At 38.1% G+C, this 22669-nt stretch overlaps 2 protein-coding genes across 2 annotated transcripts; both read right to left on the reverse strand.

Annotated features, from left to right (window-relative positions):
- Positions 1–5681: 5681 nt before the first annotated feature.
- Positions 5682–15692, reverse strand: LOC100888680 (short transient receptor potential channel 3-like). Its single transcript, XM_030977239.1, has 11 exons — positions 15417–15692; positions 14768–14854; positions 14226–14404; positions 13240–13376; positions 12227–12366; positions 11377–11843; positions 9521–9722; positions 8489–8671; positions 7838–7876; positions 6882–7027; positions 5682–6526 (listed from the first exon to the last, which is right to left on the reverse strand). The coding sequence occupies exons 1-11, from the start codon at positions 15615–15617 to the stop codon at positions 6037–6039; spliced, it is 2271 nt and encodes a 756-aa protein (XP_030833099.1). The 5' UTR covers positions 15618–15692; the 3' UTR covers positions 5682–6036.
- Positions 15693–16177: 485 nt separating this feature from the next.
- On the reverse strand, positions 16178–22328 carry LOC115920722. Its single transcript, XM_030977240.1, has 3 exons — positions 21191–22328; positions 19112–19233; positions 16178–16420 (listed from the first exon to the last, which is right to left on the reverse strand). Exons 1-3 carry the CDS (start codon positions 21360–21362, stop codon positions 16289–16291), a joined length of 426 nt encoding a protein of 141 aa, XP_030833100.1. The 5' UTR covers positions 21363–22328; the 3' UTR covers positions 16178–16288.
- Between the last annotated feature and the right edge of the window lie 341 nt (positions 22329–22669).

Below are 22669 nucleotides of genomic sequence, written 5' to 3' on the forward strand. Positions count from 1 at the left end.
AAAAATATTGGGAAAGTCGCCAAACATGACCTCGTAACAAAGTATACTGTCTTTGCTGAAGGCCTACTAGTACTTCCTGTACTCCTGGAAAAGGAAAGAAAGATCACGAGAGTTCACAATATCAGGAAATAACACTCACCTCGCAGCTCTAGATTATTGTGTTTAAGCAATTTTTTGTTGTGGGTGGCACTGTATTATTGCGATTAACCTTTTGGGGGTTTCTTCTCTTTTTTTTCTTGTGCCAAAGGCTGTGGCTCGCAGTCGTGTAGTTAGCCGCCCCAAAAAGGGGGCCGCCTGAATCCACTCCTGCGCGTAGCGTATTAAGGCAATTACCCCCCTAGACAACCAACCCCGAGGACAATTACCCCCCCCCCCACAGGACAACCAAGGACAATTACCCCCGGGAAATTACACCCGTTGACATTTACCCCCAGAAAAAAATTACCCACTCCTTAAAATAACCCCCAGGAAAATTACGCCCCCCAGGAACCACCCCCTCCTTCACTTTGATAATAAATTGGTTTTAATAAATGCTTTTTTTCGGGGGGTAATTGTCCTCGGAGGGTATTTTCCGATATAGGTATTTGTCCTTGGGGATGATTGTCCCGTTGGGAATTTGCCGGGGGTGATTGCCCAAGGGGTTATTGTCCTAGAACCATACGCGCACACTTACTCAATGCACTTTCCCAGTTCATGCATATATTAAAGGGGGTGTATAGCTTGGCAAATACTGGTTTACGCCATCTACGTCTTCTTTTGGACAACTGCTCGTAAACGAATCGACTTGATTAACGGTAGTCAGCGACTTTCTCTACATGGTCAGCGCGCGCTAGCGTTCGAGAAACAGTTCGAAGTTCTCCTCACGCTCGGGTTTCGCGTATGTTGTATGCACGTGATCGCTGCGATCGTGTCGTCCGTAGTCGTATTACGGAGCTTTTGATTCCACGACGGACTGATTCTGATTCGTCGGGCGTCCAATTTCTGGGACGGTTCTCCCCCTGATTCTGCGTTGTGGTGCAGACGACAACGTAAACAACGAGCCAGCCGATTTGAGTTCCGATTCGAATCCGGAATTTAGTTATCCGGATTTTAGTTATCCTCTTTTTGGCTGTCTGTCATCAATTATCCCTTCAAAAATCCTCTAACGAAGCAAGAAAATTCTCCCTTAAAATGATTTTTCAAGGGATTTTTCAAGGGATTTTTCAAGGGATTTTTCTGTGTGACACCGCCTAATGAGTGCCATAAATTGCAGCTTCAAAATGAACCCGCATCAGACACTTAACATCGAAAGTATAGACCAATAGAAACCAATAAGACCAATAGAACCAAATCATAAAGAAAATACTATTATTATTTAAACAAAAAAAAAGAATCCCAGAAAAAAAACCTTGAATTGCCATGACAATATTCATCATCATGTTCACTGTTTCGGAGGTAGTTTTCGGACTAGCGAGGCAGTTTTCGGACGCGTGTACAAAGTCAATAGGAAGCAAGCGCGCGCTATAGCACTGGCGGCCGGAGCAGGTATCCCACGCCGGAGCTCTCCGATCCGTGTGTGCGCTGCGTTATCCAGCTGCATTGACTTAATACATGCGATGAGATACTTTTGAGCTAGCGACTCACACAAAATCGTGCTCTAAATCTGAAAAATACTTGAAATACAGCTCATTTTATTGTACAAACACATTTTATTCCTTACAAACACGCGTAAGATTCCCGATTTTTCAGATTCGGGTATCGGGAACGCCGATTATATCGCTAAAATGTGTTATTTAAGGATATATTTTCCATTGCAAATGTGGTTCTTCAGTGACTCTGGCATGTTATGGTATGTGTGGGATATGTGATATGCAGTTATGATGTACGTACCTGAAGTATGAGTTACACTCAGTTGCGGATCCAGGGATTCCCCCTGGGAAAAAAAACATGTAAAAACACGTGATTTTTACCGTTTTGGGAGGATGGGCCTCCCCCCTACTGGCGATCAAGGAGGGGGGGTTGCAAATTTTCGAGAGCAAAAAATTAAAATAAAAACAATTTAAAAAGTAGTGCTCACTCCCCCCTCCCCCCTTCCCCCTCCCCTCTCCCCTCTCCCCCTCCCCCTCCCCCCTCCCCCTCCCCCTCCCCCCCCCAACTGAGCGATATTTCGGCCGGCGCGATTTTCAAATTTTCGGGAGCAAAAAAAAAAAAAAAATAATGGGCCCCCTCCCTAAAAAAATCCTGGATCCGCGCCTGGTTACACTCATCGTCGTTTAAACAATTTAGATCTATTGGGTCGAATTCTTTATAACAGAAATCTATGTTGGTGGGTTTATCGATGTCGTATAGAAGACCAAATTCATATTCATCGTTCAAATCGCAACAATAAGCGGCAACCAACTGGTCTCCGGCTCGGTGAAGATTACCAGTTGCCATTTTGGTCGTTATGAACAAATCTTTAAATCACGTGCTCAATCATATGGTCCAGCCCAGGTTCGTCGCAGAGTTCGTCGGCAGGAATCGAAATGAGATTGTTGGAGGAAGGAAACTTGTACACCCAGAACGGTCGTGTTTTACAGTTTGACCGTCGCAGAAGCCAACCGTCATGGAAATCGAAAGCTCCCTAATATACCTGATTGGCCCCGAGTCAGGCCTCGGGAAAGACACGTAGTCTCGTCATGCTACAATCCCTTTAATATTTTCAATTTTCAATCTTGTAATATCTCAATTAAGTTACCCATAACACACACACACACACTCTCTCTCTCTCTCTCTCTCTCTCTCTCTCTTTCTCACACACTCACCCGCATACACACACACACACACGCAAATACAAACACACATACTCTCTCTCTCACTCACTCACTCCTCTCTCTCTTTCTCTTTTCCCCTCTCTCCCCATCTCTCTCTCTCTCTCTCTCACACACACTCACTCACTCCTTTTTTCTCTCTCCCTCTTTCCTCCTCTCTCTCATTCACACTTCTTTCTCTTTCCCTCTCTTCATCTCTGAATCCATTTTTATCGGTGCCTTGGCTCACATCCAATTCTTCTTCTCGCTTGCCCTTTCTCTACGTCACACCTTACGACGCATCTCAATAGTCCGTGGTGTCAAATTGCCTATTTAGCAATAGTCGGCTTACTTAAAAGAAACCTGCCCCGAAATAGTGTGATTTTAATTCTGAATAACCCCACTTTGCTTAAAAACGCTTTTTCTCATTGATAATATGCCCTTATTTTCCCCATAAAACCGATTCATAAATTATTATTATTTTTTTGTAAATCATGTTTGTGGTTCAAAAGGGAAATAGATAAATAGAAATATAGATAAATAAGCTTCTACCAACCTTAAATTTGTTATGCAAGATAGATATTTCATTACGGACACTATGCATTTCTCAATCTGCATTTGACAGCGAGTATTCCGTATCTATCTCTCCTAACAACAAGTCCTGTAAGAACCTAGTTTTCTCTCCCAAGCTGTATACTCGAAAAGGGATAGGTCCCTAAAGTTCAGCTCGTAGTGAGATCGGAAAGCTTATACCAGTGGGCCTCCCCGAGTCGACCGATTGCCTTCACCTGCTAGCCTTAAACTGCCGAACTCCCTCGATCAGCACCCCCACTTCGCCTTCGAATTATTGATGCCAAGTACGATCTCAGGTTCGTAGCGTCCTTCGCGAGCAATGCTTTCTTTCTCTCCCTCTCTCTCTTGATCTCTCTCTCTCTCTCTCTCTGTATCTCTGTCACACACGAAATCACACACACACGCACGCACACACACACACACACACACGCATACGTACGCACACACGCACTCACATAGAAACCTCACACTCCCTTCACCATTTATACTCATTATCCGATTTCTCTAATCCTTCATCTCTTTTTCTTTTTCCTCAGATCCTTTTTACACTTTTTCTAAATCTCTTTCTCTCTCTTTTTTTTGGACATACTTTCTCTCTCTCTTTATCCGTCACTTTTTCTCTCTTTGTCTTTCTTTCTAAATCTCTCTATCTCTTTCTTTCTAAATTTCTCTCTCTCTCTCTCTCTCCTTCTCTCTCTATATCTCTGCCCCCTATTCTCTTTGATTTCCCCCTTTCTTCCCCTGCTTACAATTCGATAATTCCTATTTTGTCAGATGATGAACATGGTGATGCAGTTTTATCTTTCTCGTTTACAGTATCTTTATACAGTGACAAGACTAAATACATGCTAAATATCAAGGATTAAAAAAAAAAGAACCTTTGGATACTGGAGGGTAGAGATTTGCTCTCAAAAGCACAGTTAAAGTCCCCCACTCTGCGTTGTTAGCCTGTCGCTTCGGTCACGTTGATCGTATACCAAAATCTATTTTGGTTTGTTTGACTATATTGTGACGTCACGCTCCATTTCCTTGTGAATGTATCGAGATGAGTGGAATGCGTATGTGCCTTTTGGCAATGTTCGATCTGACATTTGCAAAGTGTTTATCATTGCATGACTTCCTTCCAAAAAAAGTTCGACTACATGTAAATGGAATATTAGGGGCGAACCCCGATTTTTTTTTCTGAAGGGGATGAGGGGCAAAGAGACCAGAACAAACTGTGATTACATATTTAAATGCATATTGTTTCTAACTATTGATTCATCATTTCTTATTTAGAAGACTACATCTTCTTCTATTTGGGCAGGGGAAGGGTGGGGGTCATCAATTTGTATATACTGACACCACGCCCTCCTAGAAAACACCACTGACATCATACATGTAGAATAAAGCTTGTCTTTTAATGATTCAAAGAGTCGCTGAACAAGGCTTATTATATTGGCAAGGATTCATATAAGAAAAGTTATTCGCATACCAATATAATATAATCGTTATTTATTGTATCTATAAAACTTCAATTCTCTTCTTTTTTTTTTTACATGCTGGCTACTATTATATTATATATAGTGCATTTTTATCATATCTTTCATAGCAGGTCTACGAAAGTTCTATCCGATCTCACCTTCTGAAAATAAACAAATATTCTTTGAGTTCCTCCATACAAGACTACCCTTCATAATTTGATTTGATTTGATTTATTTTTCCACTCAAATATCAACAAATTAAAATGACATATATATAAACCATACAGTATTACAATATATAAAATAACAAATAAAAAGTATGTACGTAATAAAATAAGTTTACAGAGAACATTTAAGTTTGAGAATAAGACACATGATTTTATATTGCTTGATATAACTGAGAGGTATAAATACAGTACAGAATAAATTAAGTACTAGACCATCGTCAGCGTGCATCAAATCCTGCACATGTCAGCTTTGAACCATCATAACTTAATGACCTGAGGTAGTGGTTTCCAATGAAGAGTGGGGGAATAACAACAGTCCACGATAAAAGCTCAAAGCTTTTTCTTGGCATAAGACTCGAGAATATAGCGATTAACACATCTTTAATGTTGTCATGACACTTGGGAAGGGGGCTGGGGGAAAAGGGGTGTACAAATAGATAGAGTGCATGAAAAGACGCTTCGCGATGTGTTGATTGAACATCAGGTGCTACATCCGAAGTGATTCAGAGGGCGAGAAAATTATTTTGACATGTATTAATTGCATTCGTCTTATTATGAGTAATGTGCGAACTTAAGCAGTGGCTTATCCATAATGTTAACGGCGGGGGTGGGGTAGAGTACTCCTGAAGAGGGGGGAGGGGGGTGGGTAAGGGTATTTTGCATCCCCGACTTTTGACTTGCAAATCGTATTAACTTTTGTACTGGACTTCTACTGGGGAGGAGAAGGGGGTGTTAAATTGCATACAAATATCATATGTTTTTAATTTCTTCTCGGGTATACTATAACTGCTTTACACGTTTTGATATAAGTATGGTTATAAGTTGTTGTACCTTATATGTATAAACAAATGATGAAATGATGAAGGCATTAAAGCAAAGCAACACTTTGCGTTCGAGAAGACTAAACGCCTTATCAACATGTCATTTCAGAATGTTTAAAACAACTATGAGGTGGGATTTTCTAGGTGATAAAACATGATAATATTCAGATGTCATGTAAGAGTTTCAATGCACGGCGAAGGAAGCATCTTCGAATCTTTGTCGATATTCATTAAGTTTCGTCATGAAGTCTTCGTCCTCCTCTGGTCGTCTTCCGAGCTCGTACATCTTCGCCATCGCCTTCACGATCTCCTTTTTGAATGTGAATTTGATTTCCTCCTCTGTCTTTTCTTCCTCCTTGATTTCGAATTTGATTTCCTCCTCCGTTTTCTCCTCCTTCTCCTTCTTCACCTCGAAGACCGGTCTTTCCTTAACTGGTTTCAGGGCCATCTCAGGTGGGAGAGTGCGCAAGGTTTCCATGAGGACTTCGACGTGTTCGAGTAATTTTTCGATGACGGGAAAGGACTCGTAGACGTCATCGATGTCGATGGAAGTGGAAACATGTTTCTCTTCGACGCGGGTGACGAGCCCGATTTTAATATTCAGAGATTCAATCAGTTCCGTTATCTGTTTTAGCATCATTTGGAGGTCGCGTTCTGCTACGGATACCTGTTGCCTACAGAGAGATAATGAACAACCCAGTAGTCTTCAATGTCTGTCTTTATGTTATACTTGGAATTATCAAAATATTGACAAATCTTTCTGAAGATCACCTTCAGTAAAAAGCACTGACCACAGATGTCGACATATGGGACTACATACGCATGTCAGGAAAAAACAATTGTCAAAAGTTTGAATCTCTTTATAATTATGCTTTTAGAATGAAGAGAGCATTTTCATCATAATAATTAAAATATTAATGGGTTCTTGTATAGGGATCATGTCTGTCTGGCACAAAAAGGACTCTATATAAATGTTGAGGCGACTGTTTTATGATGATTATAATTGATTGAAAGGGAATGTGATCTAACCTGAGGTCCACCCACTCGTTTCGGAAGGCTAGAAGATCGGTTCTTGCCAAGATTTGAAGAGCTCGTTTTCCTCCTACTTCCGAATTCTGCTGGAGTCCGCTCTCTCGGTTCTTCACAAAACGATCTTTGAGTGCTCTGGTCATGTTCTTCAAAACAAACATGATGATGATGATGATGATGATGATGATTATGATGATAATAATGCCAGTATTAGTAGGTGGATTCGTAGCAATAGAAGTTTGAAGTAGTAGTACTCGTAGTAATACAATAATAATAATGTTAATAATGATAGTAATAGTACAATAAATAAATAAAAATAAAAAATAATAAGGATGATAATGATGATGATAATGATGAAAATGTTGATAGAGGTTGATACTTATACGATGATAAATAATGACTACAACAAAATTGACAGCTAAGACAATTGTATAATAATAGAAGACATTAACGCTGTTTCGTCTATCGTAAACGAACTATTTTTAGGCGCAGTGTGATGTAAATAAGAAAAAAAATAAACTAAAATCATAATAGTCGATAAATTGTTGAAAATTGAGTTAGCTATGAGTATGCGCTGCATATCAATCATGAATTGCGATTTTGAAATACGTGTAGCTCAGCGATTATTTTGTTGATCTGAATTGGGTCTTTCAGACGTTTTCAGACACACCGAACTACAAAATGAAAAATAGTCATTACAAAAAGTCGTATTAAACCAGTTTCCCAATAGCAGAATAATTTTCTTTACTGTTTGCAAGCCAAGTGAACGTAGAAAGTATAATGAAAAAATGCAAGTTTCTCATAAGGAGAAAATAATTGTCAGTAATTCTGCAAAATGTGTGTTTTCAAGTATTTTTATGAATGACAAACTCATAATTGAACCACTCTCATTTGAAAATGTTAATAACATTATATCAGGTCTCGCAAAATTGAGTTTCAAAAAATTTAAAGCCTACCTGAGATTGCTTGTACTCATTCCATGCCGACTGTAAGGCCTGCAAGTAGAAATAAAACGAGTTCATTGACTCCCTGAGCATGGTATCCATAAAAGAGTTCTGATCAATGAGTAATCCATCATGCTGTCTGCAAACATTGGCTAAATCAGGACTCAATGGTTAAAACCCTGCCCTTACGGAGAAACATGCCATTCATCATAACCTAAACCATAGCTCGTTGCAAGAGGTAGTTACGTCAACGGAGTGTGGGAGAATGAAATGAGCGTTTAGTAATGATAATATTCAATGATAATTGCTACGTTTGACAGATGTGCAAAGATCTATCCCAGGGGCACGAGTCTAAAGACGCATGCAATATATACCTCACATCATCATGAGTATTTAGAATTATTTGAAGCATTTGTCTTTCTCATTTACCTCATATTGGTTAGAAGTTTAGATCATTGTCTAGCTCAATGACATGTTGCAAGGAGTCGAACCGCGAAGTTAACTATTTGATCAAAATGCCGGAGACTTGTCCGCTAGATATAACGGCCCCTTTACAACATCATGTGTCTATCTAAGTAACCAAATCATGTAGAAATTTATTTATTGCCCTCTGACTTAAACTAACACTGTTAACTACTGTAGCTTTCGGCGATATACACTTACCGTTTTCTTCCGAGTCTGTGTCTTTTGTTTCTGTTGGCTGCGAGAGCAACAGGCTTGTAGAATCTTCCGGAGTTTGTCGATAGATGGCAGTATGTTGAATGGCGGTGGTAACAGGATTTCATCAGAGATAAAACTCATCCACAGTTGTGTGCGAAAAAACTTCCATTCTCGATCAGCATTTAGCTATCAAACAGACCATTAAAAAATATTTTGTAATAACATTTATTGTCAGGATTAGACAGACGAATCCAATTGAAAGTATTTATTCATTTAATTATTGTATTTATTTATTCATTTAAAAACAAATTGTTTATCTATTTAATTATTCATTTATTTATTATGCTTTCTTTAAACTAAAGGGTATTCCCATTCAGTGCCACAGAGGGCCTGCTTTATAAGAAAGTCCTGCTTTGAACATAACATGTTGAATATAAAAAGATTCATGGTGGAAAGACCAAATCCGCCAAGATTCTTGATTAAGCCTGGAGGCTGCCCAACACCAAGCCCAGGATAGAAATGAATGGAGGCAGACCACCCGTAGGAGCGCAAGGGGACACTCCGTCCTGTGCACTTAAGTGAGTAAGTAAGTCATGGTAATGAAATTGACAACTTTATATAAAAAAGAACAAAACATATACACTGTCGCTCATATAGGTGCAATATTTTAGTTTTACCCCAATTTATGGAATTATTTTAAAAATAATTTTAAAATGATAGATCTAGATAATAGTATACATTCTCAGATTTTATTGAATAATAATTTGCAAATGTGTGTTTTGCGTGACTGCTAAAGCATGTGTATGCTACTATGACTTGTGAAGAATGAAAAATTTTGCAAAAGTATGAAAAATCACTCCCACATTGGAAAACTGGCAACTCGGGTAATAGTACGTGATATCATTCCCTCCCCATTCATTAGATTTTCTGGTTTTATTGATACAAAATGAGTTATCATTTTACAGTGTTCAAAGATTAAATAACATCGGCCGGTATTCAGGATCAGGATAGCATTTTCTTATATCGTCTACATACCTCTACTGAAGAATATCGTGACGTCATGACTGCGATGAGGAGGTTGAGTAGGACTAAGACTGCGACGAACGAGTAGATCATTAAGATGAAGGCGGGAAGATAGAGATTGTAAGAATCGTCTGGTCGCAAATTAAGGCCCGACTCGGATTTCTTGAGTAAGCCGAAAAGAACCCAGTAGAGGTTCACTAATGTAGTCTGTATGCTGAAAAGCAATTTATACAGTACGAGACAAAAGAGGAAACCATTTGTTTAAGCCCCGGTATATTGAAAACCAAGTGAAATGGCAGAAATATAGTGGAACGGCATGATAGTTGATAATGTCTTTTTTAATTTGATATGTTGCTTATCAAATACGATGATGGATTGTTTTTCATGAGGGTATACCCTTACAAAAATGTCCTGTGGTAATCCTGTGGTAACTGGCGTGTGGTAATTCTGTGGTATTTTGTATGGTAACCGGTGTGTGGTAATTCTGTGGTAACGGGCGTGTGGTAATTCTGTGGTATTCTGTATGATAACCGGTGTGTGGTAATTCTGTGGTAACGGGCGTGTGGTAATCCTGTGGTAACTGGCGTGTGATAATCCTGTGGTAACTGGCGTGTGGTAACTGTCCTGTGGTAATGTCCCCAAAAGCCACACAAATTACCACAGAAATATTCCTGTGGTAATTTGTGTGGTAATTTTATGTGGTAACTGGCGTGTGGTATTCCTGTGGTAAATTGAAATGTCCCAATTTACCATTATGTGGTAGCTGGGCATGTGGTAATCCTTTGGTAACTGGCGTGTGGTAATCCTGTGGTAATTATCCTGAGGTACAGTCCTGTGGTAAAGTCGTGTGGTAAAGTCGTGTGGTACAGTCCTGTGGTACAGTCCTGTGGTAATCCTGTGGTAATCCTGTGGTAACTTGCGTGTTGTAATTATGTGGTATTCTGTATGGTAACCGGTGTGTGGTAATTCTGTGGTAACGGGCGTGTGGTAATCCTGTGGTAACTAGCGTGTGATATTCCTGTGGTAACTGGCGTGTGGTAACTGTCCTGTGGTAATGTCCCCCAAAACCACATAAATTACCACAGAAATATTCCTGTGGTAATTTGTGTGGTAATTTTATGTGGTAACTGGCGTGTGGTATTCCTGTGGTAAATTGAAATGTCCCAATTTACCATTATGTGGTAACGGGCGTGTGGTAATCCTGTGGTAACTGGCGTGTGGTAATCATGTGGTAATTATCCTGTGGTACAGTCCTGTGGTAAAGTCGTGTGGTAAAGTCGTGTGGTACAGTCCTGTGGTACAGTCCTGTGGTAATCCTGTGGTATTACCACAGGACATTTTTGTAAGGGTAATGTCGAAATGGCCTTTGCCCGAATTAAGGATAAATGGTGATCAGGAATATCTTTCTTTGTGTGTGTTTGCATTCAATGAATTCACCCAATGCGTGGGTTGACCATAAATTTAAGTACCGGAGATGTAACGGTCAGGAGTTGTAACCCCGGCAAGTCACTAATTTCTCTTGGCATGACATTGATGTCAATTTGCCACTCTCTAGCCAGATGTGGTAAAATAATATAGAAATATCGGCTGCTATAAGAGGCCTGGCTGTTTGTATAGGCCCAAGGGGCCCATCCAGGCGCGCCGAGGGGTCATGGCAGGATGCAACGCATATAACAAAATACACACCTCCTATAGACTAATCGTTTAAAAGGAATTACAAATGGAAGAATCGAAAGAAATATTTCAATATGTATTATAACAAGAAATATAAAAAACAAGATATGATTTTATTTAACATTCATTTTAAATCGAAAGAAACATTCCGAAATCTAAATTGAGAGGCAAAAAAAATAATCGGTATTTCTTACTCTTGGAATGGGGGTGCGGGACACTCGTTTGGCAGACGTCCCTCTGCCGCACATTCGGCGCGTAAAGTATGCAGACGATAGCTGGACGCATGGGTGATCCCCACACCAAAAGCTATGACGATGCAAACGAAAAATACCACCAGGCGGAGGACATCGCTACCCATGCCGATCACCGACTTCGCGACGACGAAGATTGCGACATTGTTGACGCTGAGGAGATAGAAAGTCCGCACCACGCAGATAAGCACGACAATGCTGTAGAGAGTATGAGATACGACCCGCGGTTCGTTCCATGACGCGAACAACCATGTTGGTGTGACGTCATTGGGCGCGACGTTGGAATTTGCGTCGGAGTCGGTCGTGTTTGTAGTGATAACTGCGGGTGTTGCCATGTCGGGTTGAACCTCTTGAAATGGGTTTACATGCCTTGTCATTATTCGCTGGTCATAAGTAGTCTGAAAGATAATCTATATTTAAAATCTCAGCAAGAAATTCAATCAGTTTTAATGTGACAGTTTGATCGTTTGTCTGCCTTGGAATGTAGATTGTAAGTTCTCTATTAAACAAATTCTGTGAAAATTCAATAAAACTGACATAAGATATGTTATTACTTCCTTTGATATTCCATATTATATATTTGGGACATGATCTTTGCGTTTTGCTTCAAGCAACGAAAAAGTTGCTGTCCATTCAAAGTATGCATTTAGGCCAATTTAAATTCAAGTTTTTTCTCTCTTATAATTCGTCTGCTAAGAACCAGAAGGGCATTCATGCAAACCCTTTTAACGTTCAATGGTACAGTTAATGTCCTTCTTGCTCTCAGTAATCGAATTGTACATTATCTACTTACGATTAGTCTGCCTATCCAGACCACAAAGAGCGTTGTGTAGCAGATCTTCACCATAACACTATCAAGAATTGAAAGAGGGTAAGAGCAGAATTTCTCTGGACCTTGGTTGTAGATGAATTTGATGTGTTTGCCAGATATTCCTTGGTTGGAGAAAAGATATAGAACAACATTGAGAACAAGAAACAAAACGACTACGACTTTATATAATCTTGGTACAAAGGGGATGATTCGAATTGTGTGGCTAATCCATTGCCATATAGGCGTACAAGATGCGGGGGTATAGCTGTGATCTGCACCCCACCCCTCCGAGAAGTATGAAAATGCCAGTTTTCGAAGAACCCGTCACCTCATTCGCGCATCAAGGTGCTAACATATATATCCTAATATTCGGCACCGAGTCGCAGCATAGATATGTGAACAATATCTCATCTAGTGTACTTTGACGACGAACACTGGCGTACTGATGGGGGGGGGGGGGGCAGTTGCAGTTGCCCCCCCCCCCCCCGAAAAAAAAATGCTTGTTTAGTTGCATACATGTCAGAGCCCACGGAACGGTGGGGCTAGGGGGAACCCCCTCCTTTTTTGGAAAAAGTATGTTAAAGAGAAATAGAAAGAAAGAAAGAAATAGTGACCTCCCAGTGTCACAAATGAGGTATCACAATTGTGCGCATCTGACCGTAATTGAATGCCCGTGAGATTGCGGGGGCTCCGTGCCCTGGACCCCACCAGGGACCCTAAGCCCTGGATGCTCATATGGCCGTAATTAAATGCCTACAACCCCTGAACTTCTGGGGCTCTGTTCCTCCGACCCACACGCCAAATTTACGCACCACTCCCTTCGCTCTCTACGCTCTACTAAATTAATCCATACGCGTATACCTGGGGAAATAATAATAATTGTCATTGTAGAGGCGCACCATCCCACCCTAGCCATTTGACCGTCTTGATGTACTCATCAAGGATTTTGTTTTAAAGAGAAAAATAATATGAATTATTAAAATGATTCTACGAACCTATGCAGAAGATGAAGATAGTGATCTCTAGAATCAATGTAATGATGGGATGTGTTGAGTAGTCGTAAACCACCAGAGCTATCACGCATGACATCAGTGTTATATCTGAACCCACGTTCATGTACAGCTTGATGTTCCTAAAATAAAAAAATTGGGAGGAATTCGTACACTTGATGGCATTTAAAAAAATATGAATCTGAACTTTAAAGCTTACAGAAAAAAAATGGATCGAAATTAAAAAGTCAAGAAAACGTTTCAAATGTCACTTTTTTTTTGGAATTTCAAAATTTCAAACCGTCAAAGAATTTGTATGTACCGTTGTTCCTTTTCCCCTCATACCGAGACGTATTTGGGAGAGGTGATTCTTGGAGGCTTTAACCCACTTCTTCAAATAACAATAATAATATTAATAATAAAAATATAAATGATAATAATAATAATAAGCAAATAATTACTGTTGGTGAAGGTAATGGGACAAACTATCACTTCCGAGGCGATCTGGATGAAGCTATCTTTCCGAAGCGAAGCTGAGAAAAGATAGCGTGTACATTCAGATCGCCGAGGAAGTGATAGTTTGCCATCGTCTGAAACCCATAGGTGATTATTTGCTTTATATTCCACATCGGAAACATTTCACTTCTTCCGTCATTTTAGAGCAACAAGTCATCAATTAACAGCTAGCAAACGGTGTACGATACGTACCGTACATGCAATATAGTGGTGTGACCATATAGTTCGCGCGTGACCAAAGTTCACGTACTAACACTAAAAGCGCTTAAAGAGGAGAGCAATACTCAACGTATACAATTAAAGTGCGTTGCACTGTGTAGATAGTACTACTATCTACACAGTGCAACGAACTTTTCTTCTCCCATCAATGATTGGCGAACTATCTTTCATCACGTGATTTACTTTTGACCAATCGTAGAGCAAGATTCTTAGTATGTGGAATATAATTCATATTATTATAAATAAATTTGACTAACGGTATCTTTAAGAATCTGTGTAACGGCTTAGCCGGGTAGATGAGATAGCAAAGAGAAAGCAATGGATAGCAGAATATTGCAAGTAACGTGAAAATGAAGGACATGGCGGCGCTCTTTCCCTGCAGCTCCTCGTAATAGCTATCACTCAGGATGCTCTGCGTGAAAGGATGAATGACGAACTGCAAAATGAAAAATTATTAGGAATTAAACTAGCACAGAAAATTAAAATGCATTGATTGAATTGTTTGACATTAAGTAATGTCTAACTGAATAAATGACACTTGTGATAATCGAGCAAAAGTTTATTGCTGAAGCTAACGAGTTTTTTTAAATCTTCTTTTTTGTTAAAACAAATAAAAAACAAGGTTCCTTCTCTTCATTATCAAGGTTGCAAAGAAGTCTTAGTCATAAGTGATTCAACTAAATTTATTTTATGTTACCTTTTGTTGATAATATCGTCAGTATCAAAATAGAATTCTATTGAGGCATGACTTTTATTGCGTCAAGCTTTACCGACAGAAAACGCACTTAATTCGACTCACTGGTTTCTGATTGGCTTTCATCGCAGCTCGTATCTTAGCAACGGGATGCTTGCTCTCATTTTCAGTAAATTTCAAGATAGTTCGAACCTGAAGTAGAATGGAAGAATAGGGAAATAGATTAGGAGGAATTAAACAAAATACTTACTAATTAGGTAAATCTTACTAAATCAGTGTGTATAGGCTTGTACATAAATGTGTGTGAATTTGTACGTAAGTAAATATGTGTATATCATCTTTATTATTATTATTATTATTATCATTATTATTTATGTTTATAAGCAATATTATTATTATCATTGTTATTATTCTTATTTTTTAATTATTATTATTATCTTTCTTTGCATTACTATTATTATCATTAGTATCATTATCATTAATATCATAATTACTATGATCATAATCATTATTATGATAATCATCACCATCACTATTATCATCATCCATCACCATTGCAATCATCACCATCATCATCATCATCATCATCGTTCTTATCATCATCGTCGTCGTCATCACCATTACCATCATCATCAGTTTTCAGTTTCAGTTTCAGTTTATTAAAAAACACATGGCACAGTAATCATGACGAACAAACATGATCCATCACCATCATAATCCATCATCAACATCAACAACAACGAACTCGTCCTACCTCGCTCGAATAATTCGCCTGTCCCACAAAACCTGCCGCGAATCGCTCCACGCGACCCACTATTCTAAGCACCTCCTCACTCACATCCTCCCATCGATCAGCGAGCTCTCGCAGTCGCAGACCTAGGCCGAAAGCAGCATCGAGCGGGTCGCTGAAAGCCTGGACCAAGTAGGCATCGGTTGCTATGGCTCGGTATGTCATGAGCACGATGGCGGTGCCTGTCAGGTCTGCTTCATCCTGCTTTATCTTAGGCTCTTTCAGAACGGCTCCGGCGTGGAGTAACAGCTAATTGGTAATTTAAACAGAAAAACCGATGTTTCATAAGAAGCTCACAGCCAAATAATGACGAGTAGCTTGTAATCTATCCAAATATTAATGTTACCATGTAATATAACTGTACAATATTGATGATTAATTGGCAAGAAGGTGTGCAGAATTAATTGCTTTCCAAACCGGAGGGGCAGGGGGGGGGGGTAGGCATCCGGGAAAATAAGTAAAATCAATGTCCCGACTAAAGCCTTATTTATAGGCACAACAAATAACATGGCAATTGGGAGAATTTACAATCTGTTTGATTTGTACAGTGTGCTAGTTTATTAGGGAAGACACACAGAATCTCTAAATTCGACAAATCCTTGGTATTTTCATTTTTTGTAATTAGCCCTGAAATTAAAACAAATCAAATAAGAACGGCAACATGAAAAGCATTTGGGCAGCTGAGTCCTTTATATCTAAAGAGTCATTCTTGGCGGATATTATGGTTTATATCTAAGATGGTTTTACAATTTGGGAGCGAATGACCTTTATCTGCCCATGATCAAATCCTAATTACGAACTCGCTTAATATGCAATGAATTGTAAAATGGTTCACATTATAAGGTAAAAATTAGGCTCACCTTTACAATGGCGAAGTTGTTTTTGTGTCCTGCAGCCATGAGAGGCGTCATAACTTTGTGATAATCATCATTTTCACAATGGCATTCGATGATAGCCTGCCGCTCGTTCTAAGAGAATGATTATGAACAAATAAGGTCAAAGTGATCAAAAACTTCAAGAAATGATATCTTATAGTAATTTATTCTGGATGTCAGAATGGCTCATAATTATAACATGGGTTGAAATCACTGTTAAAACATGGATGGGATGCATACACACACTCAGACCCCACTTTTTTTTTTTTTTTAACAATTTTGTTTTATTTCTCCAGATGTGTAATACAAACCATGACATACAATTGAATAAAAATAAACGTGTTCAATATTGATGCTTTTACATAAACATAATTAAACACAAACTTATTTGTAGTATGATATAACTTAGCAACAAAGTAAACGTATAAGTACCTAAACATAATATGTCAATAGTAAATATTAATGTTATTTACTTATATATTACAAAAAAAACTTAAACAAATCTGGAGGTAATTTTACTGATACAATCCTGCCCCCTCCCTGCCCCCTCCATCACACAAACATACTCACCCTCTATCACACAAACATACTCACCCCCCCCCCCACACACACAGTACTCACTCAGTGGATGTCTGCCAACATTCTCAACTCAAGAAAAATATACTAAATAAGTTATCCAGGCCGCAAAATCGAGTTACGCTTTTAACAGGCTCACGGTGGAGAAGAAAGCAAAATCTTAATTAATCTTAAGCTGCTCCCACTTTAAGAAATGTGATCCTAGCTTTCCCATTTTAATTGCTATTTTCTTTTCCTCATCCCTATACTTAAAAATGCTTTTTTTCATCTTTTCTAAAGTTAGTACTCGACCCCCCCCCCCCCGATCTTGACATAAATGTAACATACTTCACCATGAAAATGATAGTATTACACATTTTTATTCTATATGAACTACCTACCAACCCAACAAATATATCTCGCCATTCTAAATCTTTAATTTCATCTAACTCAAAAAGTTGTATTAAAGCCTGCCATATCCTTTGAACGCTCCCACAAGATAAAAATAAATGTTTGTATGTTTCTATTTCCTGCTTACAAAACGAACATAAATTATCACCAACAAAACCAAATCTATAAAGATGCTCATTAGTGTATATGGCTCCATGCAATAATTTAAATTGAAATTCACGTTGTTTTCTAATGAGTATAGTAATTCTTGGTCTAACAAATATTTCTTTTAATTCTTTATCTATAAAATCATAATCATTTTGCCCATCCCTTACCTGCAAATCATACGTTTGTTGCAGTGCTTTGATAAAATAATCATAGATTGTTCTTGAACCCACATCCACAAACTGTATTTTTTTTACTAGAAATATGGAAATAAGTATTAAAGCTTATCAAATCAACCTCGAGGAATTCTATTAACCCTGAATCATCCTTCCATAACCTGGGTATCGCATCATAAATATCAATAATCATAAGCAAATTATTACCTTTCATACCGAGGTTCATAAAATATTTAACAGACTTAACATGACCTTTCTCAACCAAATGATTCAGTTGAACAATCCCTCTTTCAAACAAGTATCTATCAAATATACTTTTTCCATTTATACATGCATTCATCCTCACACACAAACCCTCCCGCATGCACACACACACACACACACACACGCGCGCATGCACACTATGTTATAATGTTATAACATTTTAACTTTAATGTCAATTTGAGTTTTGTTTGCATTTATAAGAGGCTGAGGGAGCGTTTGATACTGTGCCCCCCCCCCCTCCATTTCGAAATCGGGGGGGGGGGGTGGGTGTCATCCCGATTCCCTCCCATGGGGCAAAGGTGCGGGAACATTCACTGATTTTATTTGTTGTGTTTTATAATTTCATGAAAATTGCAGTACACAGTCATGGCAGTGGGCTTATACTTAAATATTGAAGCGCTGTACGCATCAAATTATGCATTCATTTTGTATGGTAAGCCCCCTTTTATTCCTCAAATAATCATAGAAATAACCTTGCGGTCACCCATCGCTCTATTTCTTTTGAGTGCTATAGCAGTCCATGTTTATACCCATCAAAACCATTCAAATGAAAAACCTTTAAGAATACTATTCAATTGAAAAAGAATAGAAAGAATCGGCTTTCACGGCCACTCTTCCAACCGAATAGACAGACAGAATATTAAAAATGCACCTGCCCAATGTATCTAAAATCATCATAATATATTGCATGGCTGTATAACTTGCGATTTTATACCGCTTTGAAATAGCACAACTCATTCCTCAAAGAAAGAAATTTTAATATTTGAATGGACATTTGTACTAAAGTTCCAAATGACATCTCCATATGTTCTATTCGTTAATCTGAAACAAATTCTTTGTTATTTTGGTAATAATTACTATATTTCTATATCTATTTCAAAAACATATATTCATAATGAAATAAAAATTGATATTCAAGAAACGGAGGAAGAGAGTATGTGATTTTCTCTAACTTAGGAATCGAGAAAGGAATCGAGAATAACACGCCCACGGGAATGAATTACGCATATTCTTCTTTTTCTTATCTTCAAAGGGCTATGTACCCTATAAAGAAGATGAACTATTACTTGAAAATTGTGTAGAATATCAAAGAGTTAACATAATGTCATCCTGGAAATAGTGTATAATGTGTAACTTTGGGCATTTCGATTCTCTGCATTATTAGATATTACAAATAATCTTAAAGGATATGATAAACTGACGTTGATTTTCATAATTATGGTTGTATACATACCTTGCTCAGTGTTTCAGCATATGTACAGATGCATCGAACAATGTCCACCAGACAGAAGTCAGCTGCTCTCAAAAGGGCGTCACCGAGAGGGATGCCATGGTCCAAAAATGTCACTACCATTTCTTGATTGTTGTAGAGAAAAAAATATTACTAAGTTGTTGTTCTTTTTCGTTAAAATGTCCCGATTCTAGGCCTATTTTTTAGTAAAGTTATCATTATACACTCAGAAAAGAAGGAAGAAAAAATGTATTATAAAGATTTTCAAATGAATATTAATTAGAAAGTTATCTTGCATATATTAAAATAAACATACAATAATCCTCATTCTAGCATGAGTGAGCATAGTCATTTCTAGAAAGCAAATTGCTAATGCTAATGGGCATTTCCATCTTGTAGAGTTTTTTAAAACAGCAACAACAAAGAAGCATGTTAAACACGACAGGAAAGGCATCTTGACCATGATTTTCAAAACCATGCAGTCTTAAAGACGACAATTAACATCCAGAGCGTTACTCTCCTCATTGTTTCTCATTCTTTGTTTTCATTATTGAAAAATAATGTACAACAGATGCACATGTTCCTTATCATTTGAATTGCTACTTTCTCTATTTTAAACGTTTTATCTCTATCGGACCTTCAAACAGTTGAATAAATATGCCATTCAAAGTGGAAGATTCAAATTGTGATCTTATCTGATCTCGACAGGGTATTAATAATCCTGTAATTTGATATGTTTTTCATTATATATCCTTTGGAAGGTTTACATGAAATTTGTTAATAATAAAGAATGACAACCTTTAAACAAACGAAATATCAACTTCCTGAATGTATTATTGGTTTTGCAGTGGTTTAAGATAAGATTATAAAGATATCACAACCAAGATATATAAAGCCACATATATATTTCTTATGATAGTAGAGATAGAATAAACAAAGACCCATATGAGAAAAATGTCGCCAGAGAGCTGACGTCCTTATAATTAAATTAAGAGTTACTGACTTATTTAGACACTTTATTGTCGAGAAAATGTAACGTTTTTTCCCATCATAAAGATTTTGGCCCGAATTCACAAAGGAGGTTTGTCGACAAACCTAGATTTATGTGCTTCATATGACGCGTTTCGATGCGTTTCAGACCAAGGTTCAGACAAATCTTGGTCTGAGACGCGTCATATGACGCACATAAACCTAGGTTTGTCGACAAACTTCCTTTGTGAATTCGGGCCACACAGTTTTAAACATATTGGGTGACAATTGCATTAAAAGTAGTAATTACTAAATTAATAGGGACTAAAAACTCGTCACCCTTTCCCTCTCCGTATATTCCTCTGTAAATATCAATGTAGGGCCAGATTTGTGGCTGAATTGTTATACTCACTGCGCTTATTTCTCTCCTATACCCATTATCATTTGACATTTCATTGCACTTGGGATAACCGTTGCTTACTCAGCAAGTTATGGAATGAAATGCCACAATAGAAGCTGAATAAGGTTCCGGTAACAACACAAACCGATATAGTCCCATTCAAATTTCTATACAAATACATCCTTGACTTCAGATCTAATGACCCCGAGAGGGTCACAGCAAAGTACAAAAGAGCGGAGGTTCTTTATAAACGATTTAATCTGCAGTGCATTTCTTGAATAAAAGCCATATTCATTAGGGCATTTCATAATCTATTTAGCAAACTATAATATGAAAAGAATCTAACGAAACGAGGTTTTGTGAGAGTCAGATACACAACACTGCAGCTTTTTTGTCTTCAAAGAAAGAAGAAGAACAGAACTTTGGACCAGTTCAGTACGCAGCAGGCATTGATATGGGAGGGTTCAGATTTGATGCCCCACTAAAATAACCTTGTCAACTTGGCAGCTTCCTCATTCTCGAACTACCAGAACCTACTTGTCGGCAACTCAAGATGTTAACAGATTTAAAGGCTCAACTTTAGAATACCCTACCAATAGGACAAAAGTCATGAGATATAGCTTATTTTGTGAAGCGTTGGGTACCCTACTAACTTTTGGTCAATTTTTGTGGTGGGGTATTCTAAAGTTGCTCCGATTTAAAAGTTAGCTTACGAGTGACTCCGATGTTGATGGCATGTGCATAGACGGACCGACCGTCCTTGTCTCTATAGTCCCAGTCCAGACCAAAATCATCAGGTCTGGAGAGCAGATTCTTTACGAGGAACAGGTCTAACGATTCGATTGTCTCAAATAGCTTCTGACGGTGTAACTTCACGAATGCCATGATATCCTGTTATACGTCTTCAATGTTCCAGCTTTTATTTCCTTGAGAGACAATGTATCGCTTCCTCGAGAAAAGATATAACAACTGCCCTCCACAATAGTATCAACTCATGATTCTTTTTGATTATTTTTTAATTTTTATGGAAGAGAAAAAACACAGATGAAGAAGTGTCAGTCATCTCGAGGAACCTATTTGTTGTTTTCTACATGCGATTCTCTGAAATTCCTTTATTAGTCTGTACTTTCAATTCCTTAATTTAGTCTGTTATTTCACAAAAGGAACACAAGACAACACACAATAACCAAATATATTCCTCACAAAGCAGAGTAGTATACGATGGAGATCGGTGCTTCATTCCTCCAACTCTTGAGAGTTTCCAGACACCTACATAATTTCAGTCAATCAAAGATGTGCTGCAAATAAAACTATTGTGGCAGATTTACACATCCTGCTCCAACGGGGTTTTAAATCAACCAATGGATATGAAACACGAAGCATGTTCCTCAGCCACATTGCATGTGCTCCATTTGATGGAATATTATACAAGCTTAAACAAGTTCGTCGAAATATTATTCTACTATCTATTCTAGTCAGACCAGTGTTCCTCGTGTCCAATAATCACTTATCCAAATCATTTCACAGAGAGCAGGAATGTTTTCGACGCAAAGACTCAAGTACTGACACTGCTGAGAAATCACAACACACTGCCTGACAATATTTTCCCATTTGAACGCTATGCAAATCCGATCGGCATTGTTTAGCATGGTGGTGAGAAAAGGTGCAATGAAAGAAGGCATGAAGAATGGGGAAGAGGAAGAAAGAATATAATTATTTGCTCATATGAATGCATGACTGGATCAGAATAAATGGGACTATTGAATATTATTTGATCGTCAATACGTGTACTGGTACAATTGTCGGGTGAACTGTGATTCAATGGTGCGGTCTATGATTCATAACAATTTCCTTATTGACAGATACAAAGAGCCGGAGGAGTTGGCATACAAGAATGAAACCATTAATTATTGACCTTTCTCACAACAAAACACAAACCGAGAGATGTCAGATGAATTTTGGTTAGTTATATAGCATCTTAGTCAAACATCGCTTATGATTGCGGTCTCTTTTCGACTGATAGACCAGATGATAATTTACATTTTTAATAATATGTTATAGAAATATTAAAATTTCTTTATTATATGTTTATATGTAAATATCGAGTAATGAATAGTTTTCCAATTTGTATTTTGAGTTTCGGATTCTATGTTTTTAGTTGTGTAGAGTATTCGGTATTCTTTGCATTTGAT

This window comes from Strongylocentrotus purpuratus, unplaced genomic scaffold (genome assembly GCF_000002235.5).
Source record: "Strongylocentrotus purpuratus isolate Spur 01 unplaced genomic scaffold, Spur_5.0 spur5_scaffold_9, whole genome shotgun sequence".
Taxonomy (NCBI): domain Eukaryota; kingdom Metazoa; phylum Echinodermata; class Echinoidea; order Camarodonta; family Strongylocentrotidae; genus Strongylocentrotus; species Strongylocentrotus purpuratus.

Coding starts and splice junctions, on each gene's coding strand:
- LOC100888680 (XM_030977239.1), bottom strand. CDS start 15,617: ATGACATACCGAGCCATAGCAACCGATGCCTACTTGGTCCAGGCTTTC. Junction 13,377..14,225: donor CACAGATTCTTAAAGATACC/GTTAGTCAAATT, acceptor TTTTTATTTTAG/GAACATCAAGCTGTACATGA. Junction 11,844..12,226: donor TCTGGATAGGCAGACTAATC/GTAAGTAGATAA, acceptor TTTTAAATATAG/ATTATCTTTCAGACTACTTA.
- LOC115920722 (XM_030977240.1), bottom strand. CDS start 21,362: ATGGCATTCGTGAAGTTACACCGTCAGAAGCTATTTGAGACAATCGAA. Junction 19,234..21,190: donor CATCAACATCGGAGTCACTC/GTAAGCTAACTT, acceptor ACAACAATCAAG/AAATGGTAGTGACATTTTTG. Junction 16,421..19,111: donor ATGCTGAAACACTGAGCAAG/GTATGTATACAA, acceptor TCATTCTCTTAG/AACGAGCGGCAGGCTATCAT.